Here is a 17,921-nt window from a genome sequence, read left to right as displayed (position 1 = left end):
GACCGCTGGACATGACTGGCCAGGAGCTGGGGAGAGCCCCTCTTGGGGAGTGTTCACCCCCCCCCAAGCCAGCCACTGGCACCCGCTCAGACCCCTTAACGCATGAGCATGTCGGGCTCGATCCTGCTACGTGCCCCCAACTCCCCTCGGCTTCGGGGGCGGCTGATGGTGCTCAGCACCGGATCTGGCCCTCGCTGAACTCCTGGCCCTGCCAGAGAGGGGTGAACCAGAGAGCGAGCGAGCCCCGAGCCCTGAGCTACCCGGGCCCCCAGCCCTTTGGTGCTGCCCGGTGGTTGCAGTGCAGAGCCGGGGAAGCTGCCGAACGCACAGGGCAAGGAAGAGGGCTGCAGGCCAGGACGCCTGGGTTCTGCAGGGAGGGGGTCTGCGCGTTGGGAACGGGAGGGGCCGGGCCTCCAGGGCCGGAGAGCGAGTTTGTAATTTGCTCCAGTCTCTGAGACTGACAGGGGGGAGCTGTTACTATGGTGATGCACATGGGCTGGATGGAGGCGAACACACAGAGCCAGCCGGGTCCCCCCGGCAGTGGTGCAGATGCTGCGCTGCGGGTGGCTCGAATCCTAATGGGTCTCTCCAGGGCAGAGCCAACGGGGGGCTGGGGGCAGGGCTTAATTTGTGCCAAGGCTGAGCCGTGGGCACCTATAGGCCTGGCAGCTCCGAGCCCCGGGCACCCCCGGGCCTGGCGGCTCCGAGCCCTGGGCACCTATAGGCCTGGCGGCTCCGAGCCCTGGGCACCTATAGGCCTGGCGGCTCCGAGCCCCGCACACCTCCGGGCTTGCTGCATCAGTTATGAATGTAAAAAAATTGCTTGTGTTGCAGCGTCTCTTTCGTTACACATTAAGCCCTGGCAGGGGGCGCTCACTGGGCATTTCCAGAGGGGCGCAGGGCTGGGGCTCTTTGACGCGTGAATTCCCTGTGCTGGGGACAGGGTAATTACAACCTCCCTGCAGCACCTGCAACCCTTAAGGGCACTGACAGCGTCTCTCCTCCTTCCCTCCAGCCCAGCGTAGGGTCTGTCTAGGAATTATTGCAGCCAAGGCGAGTGCAGCCAGGGCAGGCCTGGGCTAGGGACTGTACAGACACATGACAAAGGCCCCCAGAAAGCTCCCACCCCAGGGAACATGCAGCAAGTGGCACTGCGCAGGGGCGCTGGAGCAGTGTGCCCAGTGCGGGGGCTGAGAGCCATTGAACCAAACTGTAACCCCTGGATATGATGGAAACTTCCAGCCTTGGGATGCGGGCGGCAGCCCCCCAGCACCTCTATCTCCAGCACTGTGTGCGCAGGGAGGAGGACAAGGGAGCAGCAGAGAATAGTCAGCACAGTAGTTTTAACCCTATATCTTCTCATCATATACGCTGACAGCTTCCATGCCCCCTTTTGCCTTCCGGCCCATCCCTAGCTGTAATGTTTGGTGCTGTCAGCCATTGTGGGAAATTAAAATAAAATAAAATAAAAAATGGAGAGAGAGAGAGAGAGAGAGAGAGCGCTTTAAAATTCCCATTTAATCTAACCTTATTGGGAGCATTAGAATGAAGTTAATAGAGTTTTCCATGCCTTTTCCTCATTTGAAGAAAATGTATGTTCCCATTAAGTGCAATTCTAAATAAAGTCTAGTAAGCAGGGGTAGGAAAAGTCACAGAGACAGAAGACTATAGTGGTGTTAACATGCATTCTTGGAGAAAATTTTAACAGCACAATTCTAAATAAAGTTATATAATAATTTGAATTTTTTAGGGATGACAGGATAAAGTCTTTATACATAACATGCATTTGTCATTTTTAAAGAAATATATTTTATGCATTTAGTACATTTCTAAATAGCCATTAAATAACTGGACAAAGTCTGAATGAGAGAGGAATAAAGGAGACAAGTTAATACATAGGTAGAATTATGCATTTTTAGAGGAAAAATGTGTTTAATTAGAAATGCACTAATGGCATAAAGTCATTAAATAATATATACAAAATCTTAGTAACAGCAGAATAAAAAGTGTTAGGACATATATATGTTAACATGCATTTTCCTCAGGTTTTAGAGAATTTTTTTTCATGCAGTTAGTATATTTCTAACTAAAGTCATTAAATAACTGTACAAAGTATTACTGACAGGAATAAAGGAGAAGTATTAATACACATCATGCATCTTAAGAATTTTTTTTTTAATCACAGTTAGTATAACTCTAAATAAAGTTGATCAAACAATTGCAAAAGGTCACATAGTATTAGTCACACAGAGAGGAAAAGACAGCCATAGCGTTAGTTACGCTACACAGAGGACAGTTTTTCCACCACCACCTTTAAGTTTCAGACATTACCAAGGAAAAAAGCCAGGAAGAAGAGATAAGTGTCTCACCCCACAGACTGTTACTTGCCAAATGGCAGAAACTGGAAACCTTGTTCCGGGAGCTTGGGACAAAGCACACCTCATTGGCTCAGCCAATCAGAAGGCATTCGTTTACCCCAGGCTGTCTTGCAGAATCACACATCATAGAATATTAAATTGCATCACATTTTCCTGAGTCACTCTGCAGGATTTTTCTAAATCTACTGCCTATAGAAATAGTCACTATAGCATATTAAAATGTAAAATAGAGCTAAAATGCCAGTCACAAGGGGCATGCATGTAGATTCCTTTATTGAACTTTTAACAAAAAAGTTATGTAAATTTAGCAATTAGCCGGATTTGGTTTTATTTCTGGACCAGAAATAAAAATTGCCTCTTTCTACATAAGATTTGTCCTTGAAAACTGGCAGAGACCCTAAATGAATACCTGCCTAACTTTTATTACTTCCCTTATTCCATTTACTCACGATAATGCATTTCTTCATGTTTATTGTAAATTAACACGATTGGCTTTAGCTCAAAGGAGGTCTGTTAATTTTAGCAGAGCTTTGTTTAAATGAATAGCCCACCATGCAAAAGCAACCCCAGCTGAACAAAAACCTGGGAATATAGTTCACATGTTCACCACCTGTAACGCAGGAAGAAAGCTGTAGATTCCAGGGGATAGTATAAAATCCCCTATCATTTACAGAGGGGCTTTACAAAAATTAAAACACAAGCCAAGGCTTTCTAAGGTTTAAAGGACAGGGATAAGAAGGTTGGCATATGCCACCCTCCTCCTCAGCCCCCTTAACCACTAAAACACAGAACAGAAAGTATCTGAAGAAACATGATCCACTCTCCAAAAGGAGCATGTCGATTTATCAAACTTGCAAAACCTACATAAATGTAACAGTTAAACTTATATCTGTTAATTTCTGGACCAGGAATAAAATGTCCTGTTCCTACATAATTCCTTTCACATTTGTCTTTCAAAACTGGCAGAGTGACCCTAGCTGAAAGACTCTGTCTAACTTTTATACCAATTTCCCTTATTCCATTTACTCAAAGAAATGTATTCCTGCAGAGCCTTCTATGTTCATCTGAAATTAACTCCCATTGGTTTAAGTTGTAATAGAGGCCTTCTGAGGTTTGTACAGTTTTTGAGGACAGATAAAGAAATAAAAGTTAGGAAATCATAAAACCCACAGGCACAGCACTAGTCACCCCAGCCCCACTCTGCCCTGCTCCCCAAAACAAATTAAACATACATTCAAGCCAATGTGTATACGATTTTAGGGATCAACCACCATAAACATACATTGAAACTAGTTTTATATAATTTTATATGTGTCAACCACACATTCATACTTGGTTCCCGCCCCCTCCCCAGCATTACTTTACGCAAAACACAGAGCCTAAAAAAAAAAAAAAAAAAAAAAGAAAGAAATCTAACAGCCTAAAATTGGTTACTACACCCACGTATGAGACAAAATGCAGGCCCAGTTTAAACTACTTTATATAAAAAGAGTTGCTTACACTTTTCTCCACACTAATTGTGCCCTTTGTTGTTCTGGAAACCTGTAACTCTTTCAGAAGTTAAAGTCTGGCATGTAGATGAATTAAATTGATTAAACTTGGATTTAATAAGTCAAATAAAAGCAGGAATGGAATACACCTCTACCCCGATATAATGCTGTCCTTGGAAGCCAAAAAAAATCTTCCCTCGTTATAGGTGAAACCGTGTTATATCGAACTTGCTTTGATCCACCGGACTGCGCAGCCCCGCCCCCCCGGAGCACTGCTTTACCGCGTTATATTCAAATTCGTGTTATATCGGGTCGCGTTATATCGGGGTAGAGGTGTATTAGGGAAATCTATATTTTAGTGTTTGAGGCAGTAGATACAAACAAAATGTTCTTAAAATAGTGTATCAAATGCTTTAGCAGTAAATATTTTGAATTAACAAAATATTTGGCATGTAAACACATGGCCTCCTCCCGAGTGCCCCGTATGGCTGCCCTGCCTCAGTTTCCCTCTTGGGTCCCCAGTAACTCCATGGAAGCTTAGCCTCTCTAGTCCATCAATATAGTTTATTAACAAAATCAGTGCAAAGAGGTTATAACAGGAGCCCACAACAGAGTCCCGATCACCCCAGTGTACATAGTCCTTAAAACCCAGCTTTGTTCTCATCACACCCCACTGTATTCTGCCATCAGTCTTGGATGTGGTATACCTAGACTTTAGTAAGGCATTTGATACGGTCTCGCATGATATTCTTATCGATAAACTAGGCAAATACAACTTAGATGCGGCTGCTAGTAAGGTGGGTGCATAACTGGCTGGATAACTGTACTCAGAGAGTAGTTATTAATGGTTCCCAATCCTGCTGGAAAGGTATAACGATTGGGGTTCCGCAGGGGTCTGTTTTGGGACCGGCTCTGTTCAATATCTTCATCAACGACTTAGATATTGGCGTAGAAAGTATGCTTATTAAGTTTGCAGATGATACCAAACTGGGAGGGATTGCAACTGCTTTGGAGGATAGGGTCAAAATTCAAAATGATCTGGACAAATTGGAGAAATGGTCTGAGGTAAACAGGATGAAGTTTAATAAAGACAAATGCAAAGTGCTCCACTTAGGAAGGAACAATCAGTTTCACACATACAGAATGGGAAGAGACTGTCTAGGAAGGAGTATGGCAGAAAGGGAGCTAGGGGTTATAGTGGACCACAAGCTAAATATGAGTCAACAGTGTGATGCAGTTGCAAAAAAAGCAAACGTGATTCTGGGATGTATTAACAGGTGTGTTGTGAGCAAGACACGAGAAGTCATTCTTCCGCTCTACTCTGCTCTGGTTAGGCCTCAGCTGGAGTATTGTGTCCAGTTCTGGGCACCGCATTTCAAGAAAGATGTGGAGAAATTGGAGAGGGTCCAGAGAAGAGCAACAAGAATGATTAAAGGTCTAGAGAACATGACCTATGAAGGAAGGCTGAAAGAATTGGGTTTGTTTAGTTTGGAAAAGAGAAGACTGAGAGGGGACATGATAGCAGTTTTCAGGTATCCAAAAGGGTGTCATAAGGAGGAGGAAGAAAACTTGTTCATCTTAGCCTCTAAGGATAGAACAAGAAGCAATGGGCTTAAATTGCATCAAGGGAGGTTTAGGTTGGACATTAGGAAAAAGTTCCTAACTGTTAGGGTGGTTAAACACTGAAATAAATTGCCTAGGGAGGTTGTGGAATCTCCATCTCTGGAGATATTTAAGAGTAGGTTAGATAAATGTCTATCAGGGATGGTCTAGACAGTATTTGGTCCTGCCATGAGGGCAGGGGACTGGACTCGATGACCTCTCGAGGTCCCTTCCAGTCCTAGAATCTATGAATCACTTCAGCCAGGACAGCCAACCCAGCCCTACCTTCCAGGGTGCAACCCCACTCTTCTGTTCAGCCCTGGCTGTCTGATTTGGGGATCACAGCCAGCAAACCCCTCTTGATACTCTCCTTGCCTTCAGTCTTCTCTCAGGAACCACCTTGCTCCTCTCCTGCTCTGGTCCTGTATGACTCCTGTCTGATCTTTTATAGCTGTCCCGCCCTCTTAATTGGCCCAGCTGGGAGCACATGGCCCAGAACAGGAGCGCTGAGCCCAGTTTCAGTTAATGGGCCAGCTACCTTATTCCGTGGCCCATTTAGCAAAATAGAAAAAAGGAATTAAAAACCACACTCCCACGCATACCCTCTCAACCCCGCCCTCAGAGTAACCCAGCCTTTGAAAGGGAACACGTGAAAACAGCTCCTGGGGATAAGAGAGTTGGTCTGGATTTTTAAGGGACATTTTAACGAATGTTTGAAATCTTCATTTAACGAAGCAGTTTTGTAGCCATTCTTTGCTAGTAGTCATGCTTCCACAAGGGTAAACACGTGTCGTACAGAAACTGTCCTCAGCCTCATGAGGCATCATGTTACCTGGCTTCCCAAATTTTCTAATCATTTTTCAGAGGGGCTCAGAAAGAGTACGCACATAATAATGACAAAGGCATCAGGAAGAATGAATATAGCTACTGGGGCAAACCTGCACGATGGGCTATTTTTGAGGCCACGTCTACCCTACATACGGCCTCCGCAATTATCAAATTGCGTGTGCACGTGGCTCCTTGTTTTGGGGGTGCATGTCCTCACCAGGAGCGCTTGTGTCCATTGTACTGTCCATGTGGGAAGGTGCCTGAAAGCTAGTAGCAGTCGACATAAGCAATGCAGCATCTACACTGACACTGTCGAGCTAACGACATCGACCATGTCTCTATGCTGCTCGGGGAGCTGGGGTTGCTAAATCGGCATAGAGAGGCATGTACAGCAGCGGGAGCCCAATTTCAGTGAAGACACTTCTGCAGGTAGGTCGACGCAAGGCAGCTTACGTCGCCCTAACCCGGTAGTGTGCCAGGCCGCCCTGAGATGAAAAGACACTGCAACATAACCCAAGACACACACGAGAATAGCAGGGACTAACCATGAAACCGAAAAGGAACAAGAGGGGGCCAGCAAAGCCCTTGGTTATACTCTGCAGCCACACTGGTGCAAAACTTCAAGGAGCAAACTCTCTTGATTTTGTCTGACTGATAAAAAAGGCCTTATCATCCCCCTATGATGGAATCAAATTAAAAGCCGCAGCTGACGTGGAAGAAGGGTGTGATTTAAGAGATTTGAAGGAAAAGCAGGAGTTGAGCTGTTCAGGGGTACTTTGCAATGGACCAGATGACTTACCACCCATGTTCCTATCACCTACCCACAAGCCCCGAGGAACAGGGTAACCCTCCAACAAGCATTGGATATAAAAATCATACCAAACTAAATGTGCAAATGTCTCCGCCCTCCTCTCCCCCCGCCCTTTCAGCCCCCTTCCTACTATGACACAAACACCGGATACAGATCTAGAGCCCTCATCCCCCCCAGTTTTCGCTGGGTTGCCCACATCCTTCCAGTCCTGCTGCTTCAGATCTCATCACACTTCATGGGACAGGGTTATGCTGGATAAAGAACGACAGGCAACAGACAGTGTGTTGCCCTCCTCAGGGGCTGGGTCAATGCCTGCAGAGCCAATGAGAAATCAATCGCCCTTTGAGGTTTGCCGGGCTGAGCCCTTGGAGGAGTGGGGGAATTGGAGAAGTGGTTTGCAGGGGATGAGGCGCATAATCCTTCACTTCGCTCCTTTGTGCTTTTCCTGCAGCAAATGAAGCTGAGCCGGTTTGGTCTGACAAAGCCTCCAAGCGTCCGGCTGGGGCCGAAGCCCAAAGACCGTGTCTTGGTATCTGGGGACACCGACCTGCCCCTTCCAGTTCTCTATAGAGCTGCACCATCTGGAAGCACCTGGGAAGGCAGCGGTGCTGGCTCCGGCCTCCTACCTGCCCGCAGCCATGGAGAACAGCAGCAAGTTCGACAGCCCCACAAACATCTCCCTGGCCAGCAGCGACGCTGTCTTCGACGTGATCGAATACAAAGCCATCTCGGTCTTCCTGGTGCTGGTGATCTGCGGGGTGGGGATTGTGGGCAACATCATGGTGGTGCTGGTGGTCCTCACCACCCGGGAGATGAAGACGCCCACCAACTGCTACCTGGTTAGCCTGGCAGTGGCCGATCTGATGGTCCTGGTGGCTGCTGGCTTGCCCAACATCTCGGACAGCCTGGCGGGGATGTGGATCTATGGGCACGCTGGCTGCCTTGGGATAACCTACTTCCAGTATCTGGGCATCAACGTCTCCTCCTGCTCCATCACGGCCTTCACCGTGGAGAGGTGGGAGAGGACGCGGCCTACCCCTTTGCTCTTGGTGCTGGATTGGCAGCCCTGGGGGCCAGAGCCCTCTGCCCGCAAGGCAGGGCAAGCTTCCCCTAAGCCACTCCCTGCCCCTCACCCTCATGCAGACAGACCCCCTCTAGGGATGTGACAGTAGTTCTGTCTCTGGTGCCTATTCAGTTCTTGGCCTCTCTGGTGAGACACCCTGGAAGGGAGTCAGTTAGCACTAATGTTAACTAGACCCAGTTCACCCCGGCCTCTCAGAGGCTGCTCACCCATCAGTGAGTGGTAGCAACTCTAGTCGTTCCCAGCCCGGGTCAAAGAGGAATCAGTCACTAGACACTGAACGGTGCCCCCGTCCCAATGACTAGGCTTCTTCTTTGCCCATTGGGACGCATGGGTTTCGTGCGCGCACATCCGACTGCACAGTGCCAGAACGGGCAGGCTGGCGTGAGAGAGAGCATGCACAAGCAGGAGTTAGCACACAAAAGGCCAGACTTCCCCCACCACCACACCCCCCCCCCCATGGGGCTGGAGTTAGCCCCACTCCAAATCAGCCTTGCTCTCCTCACATGGCTGCCAGGTCCTGGTGAGGAAAGATCAGCGTATAGATCGCTTTTTAATAAGTGCCAAGGAAACCTTCCCCCAGCAGCCCTGTGCTCTGCTCATGGCCTTTGTTATTTTGTAGCTGAACGTGATTCAAATGGTGCAGCAGGGGCATTTCAGGGAGCTCTTTCCATTGGGCCGAGGAGGGCGGGAAAGTCCAGCTGTAAGCCTTTTGTCAAGGCTTCTAAAAATTAATACTGGCCACTCCAGGCTTGTGTTAAACTCCCAAAGTAACAACTTTTCTCTGACTTTGGTTTGGTAAACGCTGCCACCACCCAAGTGAAAAAAACTGCCTCTTGCAAATCCTGGAAAAACTCAATTGGGATGTTTTCCCTGAGGCCCCTCGGCTTTTCCACCCCTCCTTCAGGGAAGCTGAGAAAGAAAACAAACAAGAGGGAAACCCAGCTGTTACCACCAGCTGATTGAAAAACAGGCACAAACCTTTTCAGACACAAAACCAATCCGGTTTTTAAAAAAGGTTAATTTTATTAAAAAGGAAGAAAGGAAACATCTGGAAAATCAGGCTATTGCTAGATTTTATAAAGCGACTGAAAAGGGGTTAAACACCAGAAATGGCTCCTTGGGGTCCAGCTTAAGGTTACAAAAGAAAAACAAAAATACCTGAGCTTAGCACAGAGGAATCCACAAGCTAAGATAAAGAAATAAACCTGATCACATCTATCTAAACATTCCCTGTCCCAGTGAATCCTCCTAGGCATGGAAGATAATTTTTCATACCTGGTTCAAACTTTACACAGCATTCCTGCTGCCCCGTCTCTTCAGCCCAGAGAGAACAACTGAGACACAAAGGCAAAGCTTTCCCCCCCATTTTTAAAAAGTTCTAGACTTCCCATTGGCTCTTTTGGTCAGGTGCTCACTCCCTTTCCTTTACCTGGGGGACTTTGTTAACCCTTTACAGGGTAAAGCAAGCAGCGAACAGCCACCAAGAGGGACTTTATAGCTAACTGGCTGGTTGGGTGTCTATAAAAGGGAGCTACCCCCCCCCCCCACACACACACTTCATTTAGCACACCTTTAATGGCTCCAGCAGCTAAAAGAGATGTCTCTGGTATTTGTATAGCAGGAGTGCCTAGAGGCTCGGCCCTAGATCAGGGGGCCATGGTGCTGGGTGCGCTAACAAAAATACATAGTAAGAGACAGGTCCCTCCCACAAAGAGCTTATATTCAAAACAAGGGACTGGAACTGTTGTAGAAGTGGGGGGGCCAAGGCCAAAGGGCCCCCTCCCTTTCCGTGGCTGTCTGCTCCACCAGCTGCCCTCTCTTCTGGTGCCCACAGCAGCCCCTGGTGGGTGAAAAGTGTAATTGCAGCACCTCCCAGGCAGAATCTATTATGGGGGGGGGGAATTCTGCAGTTATGTTTCTTTTGTTAAAAGTGTGTGTGGGGGGGGGGGCATAGCCCCTTGGTCCCCCCACTTCCAGCACCGGTGATGCAAAATAAACAAGACAGGCAAAGGAGCCCTCCAAGTAAACGACTTGCCTGAGGTCTGCCGGCAGAGCCAGGAATCTCCTGACTCCCAGTCCAGCGCCCTGTCTGCTAGCCCATGCTGCCGCTCTAGCTTGTAGTGTTCAAGTCTCTGAGGACCAGTGTGAACGTGCAGGTGGCACCAGCTGAGTCTGCTGTAGAAGGCCTCTGTGTCCCCTTCCTGCCTGCCACGAGTCGTCTCTGCCCCACCCTGCCTGCCTAGTTCTTTCCTCCTGGCCAGTGTCATGGCTCTATCCTTCCTGTCCCCAGGTACATCGCCATTTGCCACCCAATGCGCGCCCACACCATGTGCACGGTATCCCGGGCCAAGCGCATCATTGCCTTCGTTTGGATCTGCACCTCCATCTACTGCATGCTCTGGTTCTTCCTGGTCGACATCAATGTCAACAAGAGCCAGCACCTGGAGTGTGGCTACAAAGTCTCCCGCAACCTCTACCTGCCCATCTACCTGCTCGACTTTGCCCTCTTCTTTGTCACCCCCTTGTTTGTGGCCACCATGCTGTACGGGCTGATCGGGAGAATCCTCTTCGCCAGCCCCATCCCCGACCAAGCTGAGGCCACCGCTGAGCCCTGGAGAGAGAGGAGCGGGAAGGAGAAGAACGGAGTGGACACACGGGAGAGCAAGCCCAGCAGCCGCTCCAGGACCAGAGGGGCTCTGTCCTCCCGGAAGCAGGTATGGAGATCTCCCCAGTGGCTCTGTGCCCAGCGAGCGTAGCCAGGTTCACAGCAGGGCCTCCTGACCCACGCCTGGTAAATGCTGCCTGGGGAAAACCGCACGGTGTGCATGCAAAATGGAGGCTCTAGCAAACTGTGGGGTGGTGGCCCCCTGGAAAGGTGACCTGAGCATCTTTATTTAAAGAAGGAAGACGCTGCTCAGTACTGCCAGGCTGAGATGGCTGGGAGGCGCCCTCCATGCTGACGGACATGCCCAGCCACCCCGGAGGGTCTAGTTCAGCACAGCAGCCACAGGAGCGGAGCCGGTCTGGCTGGACTCTCCGGGGGAAGAGCAGCCCTCTGGAGGAGCCCAGCACAAGGCCTCCCAGTCCGGTGCCAGACTCTGCCCTCCTTAAGCCACAGGCATTGGCCTTATGCTGGGCCCTGCACGGGGGGAATTTCCAGCTCCCCAGGCCAAGTGCATGCCCCACACTGCATGCTGAGCCTTGGGGATGAGGGAGGGGGCACATCTCGCTTTACACTGGGGACAGTGATGGACTCTGAGGGGCTGGACATGGGGTGGGGGCAGGTAATGGGGCAAACTCCCAGCAACTGTCCTTTGTCTGACAGCATCCTCCTAATGCCACCATGGCTCAGCCTTCCCCACCCCCATGCCCAGGGACCTGGAGGCAGACCGGCGTGGGTATTAAGCCAGGGGGGACATTACAGGCAGGTGGCCGAGTGTCAGACTGTCGGGGGACCAAAGGGGAAGATGGCAAGTGCTGGGATAAAGGAGGCAGGAGTGGAAACGTGGCATCCCCTGCTCTGGGGAACAGCTGGGTCCTAGTGCAGTAGTCCTCAAACTTTTTACCTCATGCTCCCCCTTACCTCTGTCTGCGCCCCCCCGCCCCAGAACTGGGCCGGGAGTGGGGCCATGGCTCATGGGGGGGGGAGGGGGAGGGGAGATGCAGACAGAGGTAAGGAGGTCGAGACTGGGGCCAGAGCTGGGGGTAAGGCCGGGAGCGACATGGCCTGGCAGCCGGACCAGCAGCTGGGGCTGGGGCCAGGAGCTGGGTGGCACTCCCTCCCTCCTCACCCATGGGGGCTGGCCTGGGCCCCTCCGTGCCCCCTGGGGGGGCTCGCCCCACAGTTCTGTGGACCTCTGCCCTAGTGACCACAGGACACAGGACCATGGTTTAGTGACCACAGGACCCTTGGTTTAGGACTCTGCCCTCTCTGCCCATCACCCCAGCCTCCCTTGGCATAGGCACACAGGGTCAAGCCCATGGTGAAGTTAATGACATGACTTGATTTACACTGGTGCCCTGACACACACCCACATCCACCCCACACCCCCTCTGGCCACCACACACTGAACTGCACTCTGCTCAGAGCCAGTAGACCGGCCAGAAACTTACCTCTGGGCCTGCTGCTGCTGCTGTGGCATGGAGGGGGCTGTAAATCTGAGTTGGGACAGCTTCCCAGTAAATCCTGGGTCAAATACCACCGCCTCCAGGGACAGCATGGCCAGTTCCCGGACGGCCCAGTGCAGCCGAGCCAAAGGGCCCAACGAGGCAACTGAACAAATGCTTCTTTTCTGCAGTTAAACTTAGGAGGGAGGTGAGTGTATGTGTGTCTGACAGGCTGGTGTGTGTGTTTGTGTGTGTGTGTGTGTCTGACAGGCCGGGGTGTGTGTGTGTGACAGGCCGGTGTGTGCGTGTATGTGCGTGCAATGAGCAGGGGACAGTCGGCATGCAAGGGCCAGTTTGAGTTTCTGCTCCTGTTAATAATGCCCAGCTACCCAATTTGTAACCCAGGTGGGCAGGACTAGGGGAGCGGCCAGTGAAATGCTGAGGGTGGCACCCAGGCAGCAGGCAGGGAGCTGGACCAGGGGCAGGAAGCGTATGCAATGGTCTGTGAAGAGTGGCGGAGACAGGACCCATTAGGTCATTTACTCCTCAAGCACCAGCCCCTGGCCGGAGCACGTCTATCAGCCAGGTCTCTGGCTGCTCCAGTTTGAAATGTTCCGAGCCATAGGGCTCCCATCCCTCCTCGGGGGAGATGGTTCCCTAGGAGATTTCACTGTCACAAAGCTTCCTAAATGTTTCTATCCTCCAGTCACAACTCAGAGTCAGTCTAGTTTCTTGGGCCAATTCCTAATTCAGGGGTAGGCAACCTATGGCACGCGTGCCGAAGGCAGCACGTGAGCTGATTTTCAGTGGCACTCACACTGCCCAGGTCCTGGCCACCGGTCCGGGGGGGGGGCTCTGCATTTTAATTTAATTTTAAATGAAGCTTCTTAAACATTGTAAAATCTTTATTTACTTTACATACAACAATAGTTTAGTTCTATATTATAGACTTATAGAAAGAGACCTTCTAAAAACGTTAAGATGTATCACTGGCACGCGAAACCTTAAATTAGAATGAATAAATGAAGACTTGGCACACCATTTCTGAAAGGTTGCCGACCCCTGCCCTAATTGGTTCTCCCTCCTGGGTGCTAGCACCCTTCAGAGACGCCTCCATGGCTTTTGCCTTCCTCCAGGAGGCAGTTAATGGATTTTCCATGCCTGCTACGGCCCATTTTCCAGTGCCCGGAGCTGCATATTCAGGGGTTGATTTTTAAACGTGCAATTGCCCAAGAAAGTGAGTTGCACATTTGCATGCCTGCTTTGCTGACACAATTGCACAGACAGATCCAGTGACTCCATGCACAAGAGGCTATAAGCATTTGCACGTGCAATTATCTGATGCACATGAGCTACGCACCTAGTGTGCTTAAAAAATCAAGTTACAGGCTCCCAGGTGCCTTGGGGGGAATGAAAGCCCCACGAGCAGCTTTAGCAGCAACTCTGGCTCTGGTGTTTGTTTGACAAACCCCCATGTTTTGCCCTGAGCCTGCTGCTTTTGTCCTTGCCTGCATTGATACAGAGACGCAAAGGGTCCCTGTCAATGACGGGCTGAACCTCGACAGTTCTTCGTCCTCAGCGATGACCAGATCAGTCGAACGCAGGTGACAAAGCAAAGGAGCGGGTGTTTTTCTAACCGGCAATGCTGCAAGCCCAGCCCAGTGACAGAGCACCCGGCTTCACCGTCATCACCCCCAGCCAGAGATGCTGGAGTCACCACCTAGCTAGTGAGCGGCCCCCACCAGACAAGGGCCACTGGGCTCCAGCTCTCATCCTGTGCAGCTGGGACTGAAGGCTGCTTGTCAGTAGCACAGGCAGGTGTCGATTCAGAGGGTGGGGGGGAGCAAAGTCAGCTGCCCTGGGTGGTTGCGCCTGCGTCCGATGTCTGATCATGAGCCCTGCTTTAAAATCAGCCGGCGATTCCGTGCTAGAGTCCCGAACCTGCCTGGAAGTCCCTGAGCAGTCCTGGGTGCTCAGGGTGGCAGGATCAGGTCTCGGGTCCTCACCTACCAACAATCAGAAAGTGCTAGGGAACGCTGGAGTTTGCAAGGCCTCGGCGGACCCCAGAGGGCTCCTTCCCTATGGGCTACACAAAGCCAGCCCTGCTGGGTCTGTTCTCAACGTGGTCTTCCCCGGCCAGCTCTGGTCCCACAGCATATGGCCTGACATAGCAGGATGCCCGATGGGGGGAATCACCTCAGATGTTCTCACATACCAACCCTGTGGCTATGTCTAGGGGCCGCCACTGGACAATGTCAGAGCCAGGAATACAGAAGAGTCCTTCCTACTAAGAACGTACTGCGGGGAGGGGCTGTCACCACCTCAGTAGAAGACACAGATGTTCCGCATAAGAATGGCCAGACTGGCTCAGAGCAATGGTCCATCTAGCCCAGTGTCCTGTCTTCCAACAGTGGCCAGTGCCAGGTGCTTCAGAGGGAATGACCAGAACAGGGCAACAATCGTGTGATGCATCCTCTGTCGTCCAGTCCCAGCTTCTGACAGTCAGAGGCTGGGGAGATGCAGAATATGGCGCTGTGTCCCTGCCCATCCTGGCTAATAGCCATTGATGGCTCTATCCTCCATGAACTTCTCCAGTTCTGTTTCGAACCCCACACGTGGGCTCTGCTCTGCTCTCTCTCCCTCCCCTGTGACGCCACTCAGTATAAATAAGCCATCAGAACTGCTAATGGGGGACGCGCATCTCTGATAACCTAACTGCGGCCGACAGGAAATTATTCGGGCCCGACGCAATGAATAGTGAGTGAATCCAGGCCAGTGTGCCACAGGGATTTAATCATTCTCCGAGATGGGATTGTCTTTCTGGAGCCCATGAATAACATTAATACCATGGGGGATGTTGCGAAAAAGGGCTGAAATAAACCGGCACCTCATAGACTTGTTCTAGGGAAGTGGATGATGGGAGGATTTTTACAAATCAGGACACAAATGCACTAGCAAAAGCATGTGTGGGAGAGACGGAGGAGCCCAGGGCTGGGCGAGCAGGGGGCTGTGGGTCAGGACTGAAGGGCACTGGCAAAGCTGTGGGGGGAGCCCAGGGCTGGGCTAGCAGGGGGCTGCAGGGCAGGATTGAGGGGCACAGGCAGGAGTTTAGGGGTGGTGGGAATGTAGGGTAAGGTGGGTTTTGGGGACTGGACTAATAAAGAGTGCTGCAGCTCAGGAATGTGGATCATTCTGGCAAAGCGGGGGTGAGGGTGGGGACCCTGGACCAGATCCTGCCCACACACCAGCCCTGGATATTAACCCTTCACCTCCCTGAACACTCCATTTCCCAGGCGCTCAACGTGGAGAAGAGAAGCCGAGGAAACAAGGGGCTGTGAGAAGCAGGGGCCATGAGATTGGCATTGGCTCCTGTGTGCTACCGGCTCTCGCTGATTTGGCCTGGTCCTGGCTGAGCCGGGCAGTCAGGCTGGGGGCTGCCAGGCTCTCAGCTGGGTTTCGCCCAGCACATGCTCAGGGAAAGATGGATTTTCAGGGGATCACTGACCCCCAGACCACAACTCTGCTCCGTCCAGCCCCTAATGCAGGGGTGGGCAAACTATTTGGCCCAAGGGCCACATCTGGGTGGGAGGGGTTTTTCGGGGTGTGGGCTCTGGCCCGGTGCCACTTACTTCAAGCAGCTCTGGGGTGGCAGTGGTGTGCAGTGGGGCCAAGGCAGGCTCCCTACCTGCCCTGTCCCTGCGCCGCTCCCAGAAGTGGCCAGCATGTCCGGCAGTGGCTCCTGGAGGTGGGGTGGGGCAGTCGGCTACACCGCGCACTGCCCTCACCTGTGGGTACCTCCCCCGAAGCTCCCATTGGCTGTGGTTCCTGTTCCCGGCCAATGGGAGCTGCGGGGGGCGGTGCCTGCAGGCAAGGGCAGCACACGGAGCCCTCTGCCCCCCCCAGAGGCCGCAGGGATGTGGTGCTGGCCGCTTCAGGGAGCGGCACGGGGGCCAGGGCAGGCAGGGAGCCTGCCTTAGCCTTGCTGCTCCACGGGGCTAGCAATCCCGTGGGCCGTAGTTTGCCCTGCCCTAACGCCTGCAGAGCTACCCTGGGAGTAGAACCTGTGGCTGCCTGGGAGCGAGCCACAGAAAACCAGCCTTCGCTTGGCCCTCCCTGTGTCGGACTGATTTCAGTAGCTCATAGCATCAAGAGACACTTCAGCCAATCCACCCCCCGCCCCACTGCTCCTGTCCGGTCCGATCCAGTCCCGGAGCTGCCTATCCTGGAGGCAGTGCTGCTCTGTCCTAGCGATGGTGCTAGTGCAGCAGGCAGGTCTGCTTCCCCACTCTAGGTGAGACACCCCCCAGCTCCTCAGCCAAGCTCTGATTATAGCCCAGCGCTCTGGTCACTGGCTGGGGGGGGGCTCCCTCCCAGCTGCCTCCAGAGAGCTCCCAGGGATGCTCAGAGGGGGCTGTCAGTTTCCACCCCTGCTTAATTCCTCCCTGCTGTGAACCTGTGGGAGACCGGAGGAGGCAGCTTGCTCAGCCTGCCGGATTCAGGCAGGGCCCCCATGCCTTGGCACGGGGACATTCAGGGATGCCCGGGGATGCCTGGCTGGGTTCCCACCTCGCGGCTCTGTGAAAGCAGGCGTGCCAGCTGCAGACAGCAAGCCGGGTGCCAAGCAGTCAGTGCAAAGCTCGCGGCCCTGCTCCGGCAGATCCCCAGGCAACACGAAGCCAGGGGAGGACGTTGAATCCCACCCCTGTCCTTCCCTGCCCTCACAGCTTTGAGCCAGCAGGCCCTGCTGGCCCGATAGCCACGGGCCGGGTGGGTGACGTGGCTCCAGGCCTGACCCTGGTGACTGTGGCTAAGGGGACCTGCCCAGACAGTGCTTCAGCTGCGGCGAGTCAACTGGGCTGGGGCTGCCGGCCCACGGGCTTTGTGGTGAGACTGGGGTCTGGGAGTTGGTCTCCATGGGAGGCAAATTATCCCCATGGCGACCCTCTAGGCCTCCCCACCGTGTCCCCTCTGCAGGTCACCAAGATGCTGGCGGTGGTGGTGATCCTTTTCGCCCTGCTCTGGATGCCCTACCGGACGCTGGTGCTGGTGAACTCCTTCATGGACAACCCCTTCCTGAACCCATGGTTCGTCCTCTTCTGCCGGCTCTGCGTCTACGCCAACAGCGCCATCAACCCTGTCGTCTACAACCTCATGTCCCAGAAGTTCCGGGCCGCCTTCAAGCGGCTGTGCAAGTGCGGGGGGGAGCTGCCGCCCCGCAGCCTGTACATGGCCACGGCCAGCTACAGCCTGGCGAGGGAGCCCCTGCCGCCCACCTCCCAGCCCCTGGACCACAAGGAAGGTAAACAGCCCCCGGCGGCGAGCGACATGACTCTCCCCAAGCGACAGCAGGCACCGCCACAGAGCAAGGGAGACAACGGGGACAAGCTGTACTTCAGTGTGGTGTAGACCTCCCCTTCCCCAGCTCCATGGCTCCCCCGTCTCCGTATATAGACGTGCCCCATGAACAGGGGAGGCTGGTTGGGGGATGCTGGACTCAAAATCCAGATCCGATGTCCAGCGCTGGCTCTCACAGAGCACATGTGGGTGAGGGAAAGTCCAGGGCGCAGAGAGACTGAGGGGGCCAGCACGGAGGTGATCCAGGGGGATCAAACCAGCCCCCA

General features: G+C 52.6%; 2 protein-coding genes across 2 annotated transcripts in view; one reads left to right on the top strand and one right to left on the bottom strand.

Moving 5' to 3' along the window:
- Positions 1-17,921, bottom strand: part of LOC112106328 (zinc finger CCCH domain-containing protein 18) — a 111,268-nt gene that overhangs the window by 75,683 nt on the left and 17,664 nt on the right. The gene's annotated exons all lie outside the window — the stretch shown is intronic.
- On the top strand, positions 7,748-17,706 carry LOC112105769 (thyrotropin-releasing hormone receptor-like). Its single transcript, XM_026663654.1, has 3 exons — positions 7,748-8,124; positions 10,484-10,907; positions 17,275-17,706. The coding sequence occupies exons 1-3, from the start codon at positions 7,748-7,750 to the stop codon at positions 17,704-17,706; spliced, it is 1,233 nt and encodes a 410-aa protein (XP_026519439.1).

Source organism: Terrapene carolina, unplaced genomic scaffold (genome assembly GCF_002925995.2).
Source record: "Terrapene carolina triunguis isolate 2854851 unplaced genomic scaffold, T_m_triunguis-2.0 Scaffold33891, whole genome shotgun sequence".
NCBI lineage: Eukaryota > Metazoa > Chordata > Testudines > Emydidae > Terrapene > Terrapene triunguis.
This window is presented reverse-complemented; position numbering and strand designations above follow the sequence as displayed.

Bases quoted from the DNA above. Each gene is read 5' to 3' on its own strand.
- LOC112105769 (XM_026663654.1), top strand. From the start codon at position 7,748: ATGGAGAACAGCAGCAAGTTCGACAGCCCCACAAACATCTCCCTGGCC. The intron at 8,125-10,483 runs GTGGGAGAGGAC...TCCTGTCCCCAG, and splicing joins ACGGCCTTCACCGTGGAGAG to GTACATCGCCATTTGCCACC. The intron at 10,908-17,274 runs GTATGGAGATCT...TCCCCTCTGCAG, and splicing joins CTCTGTCCTCCCGGAAGCAG to GTCACCAAGATGCTGGCGGT.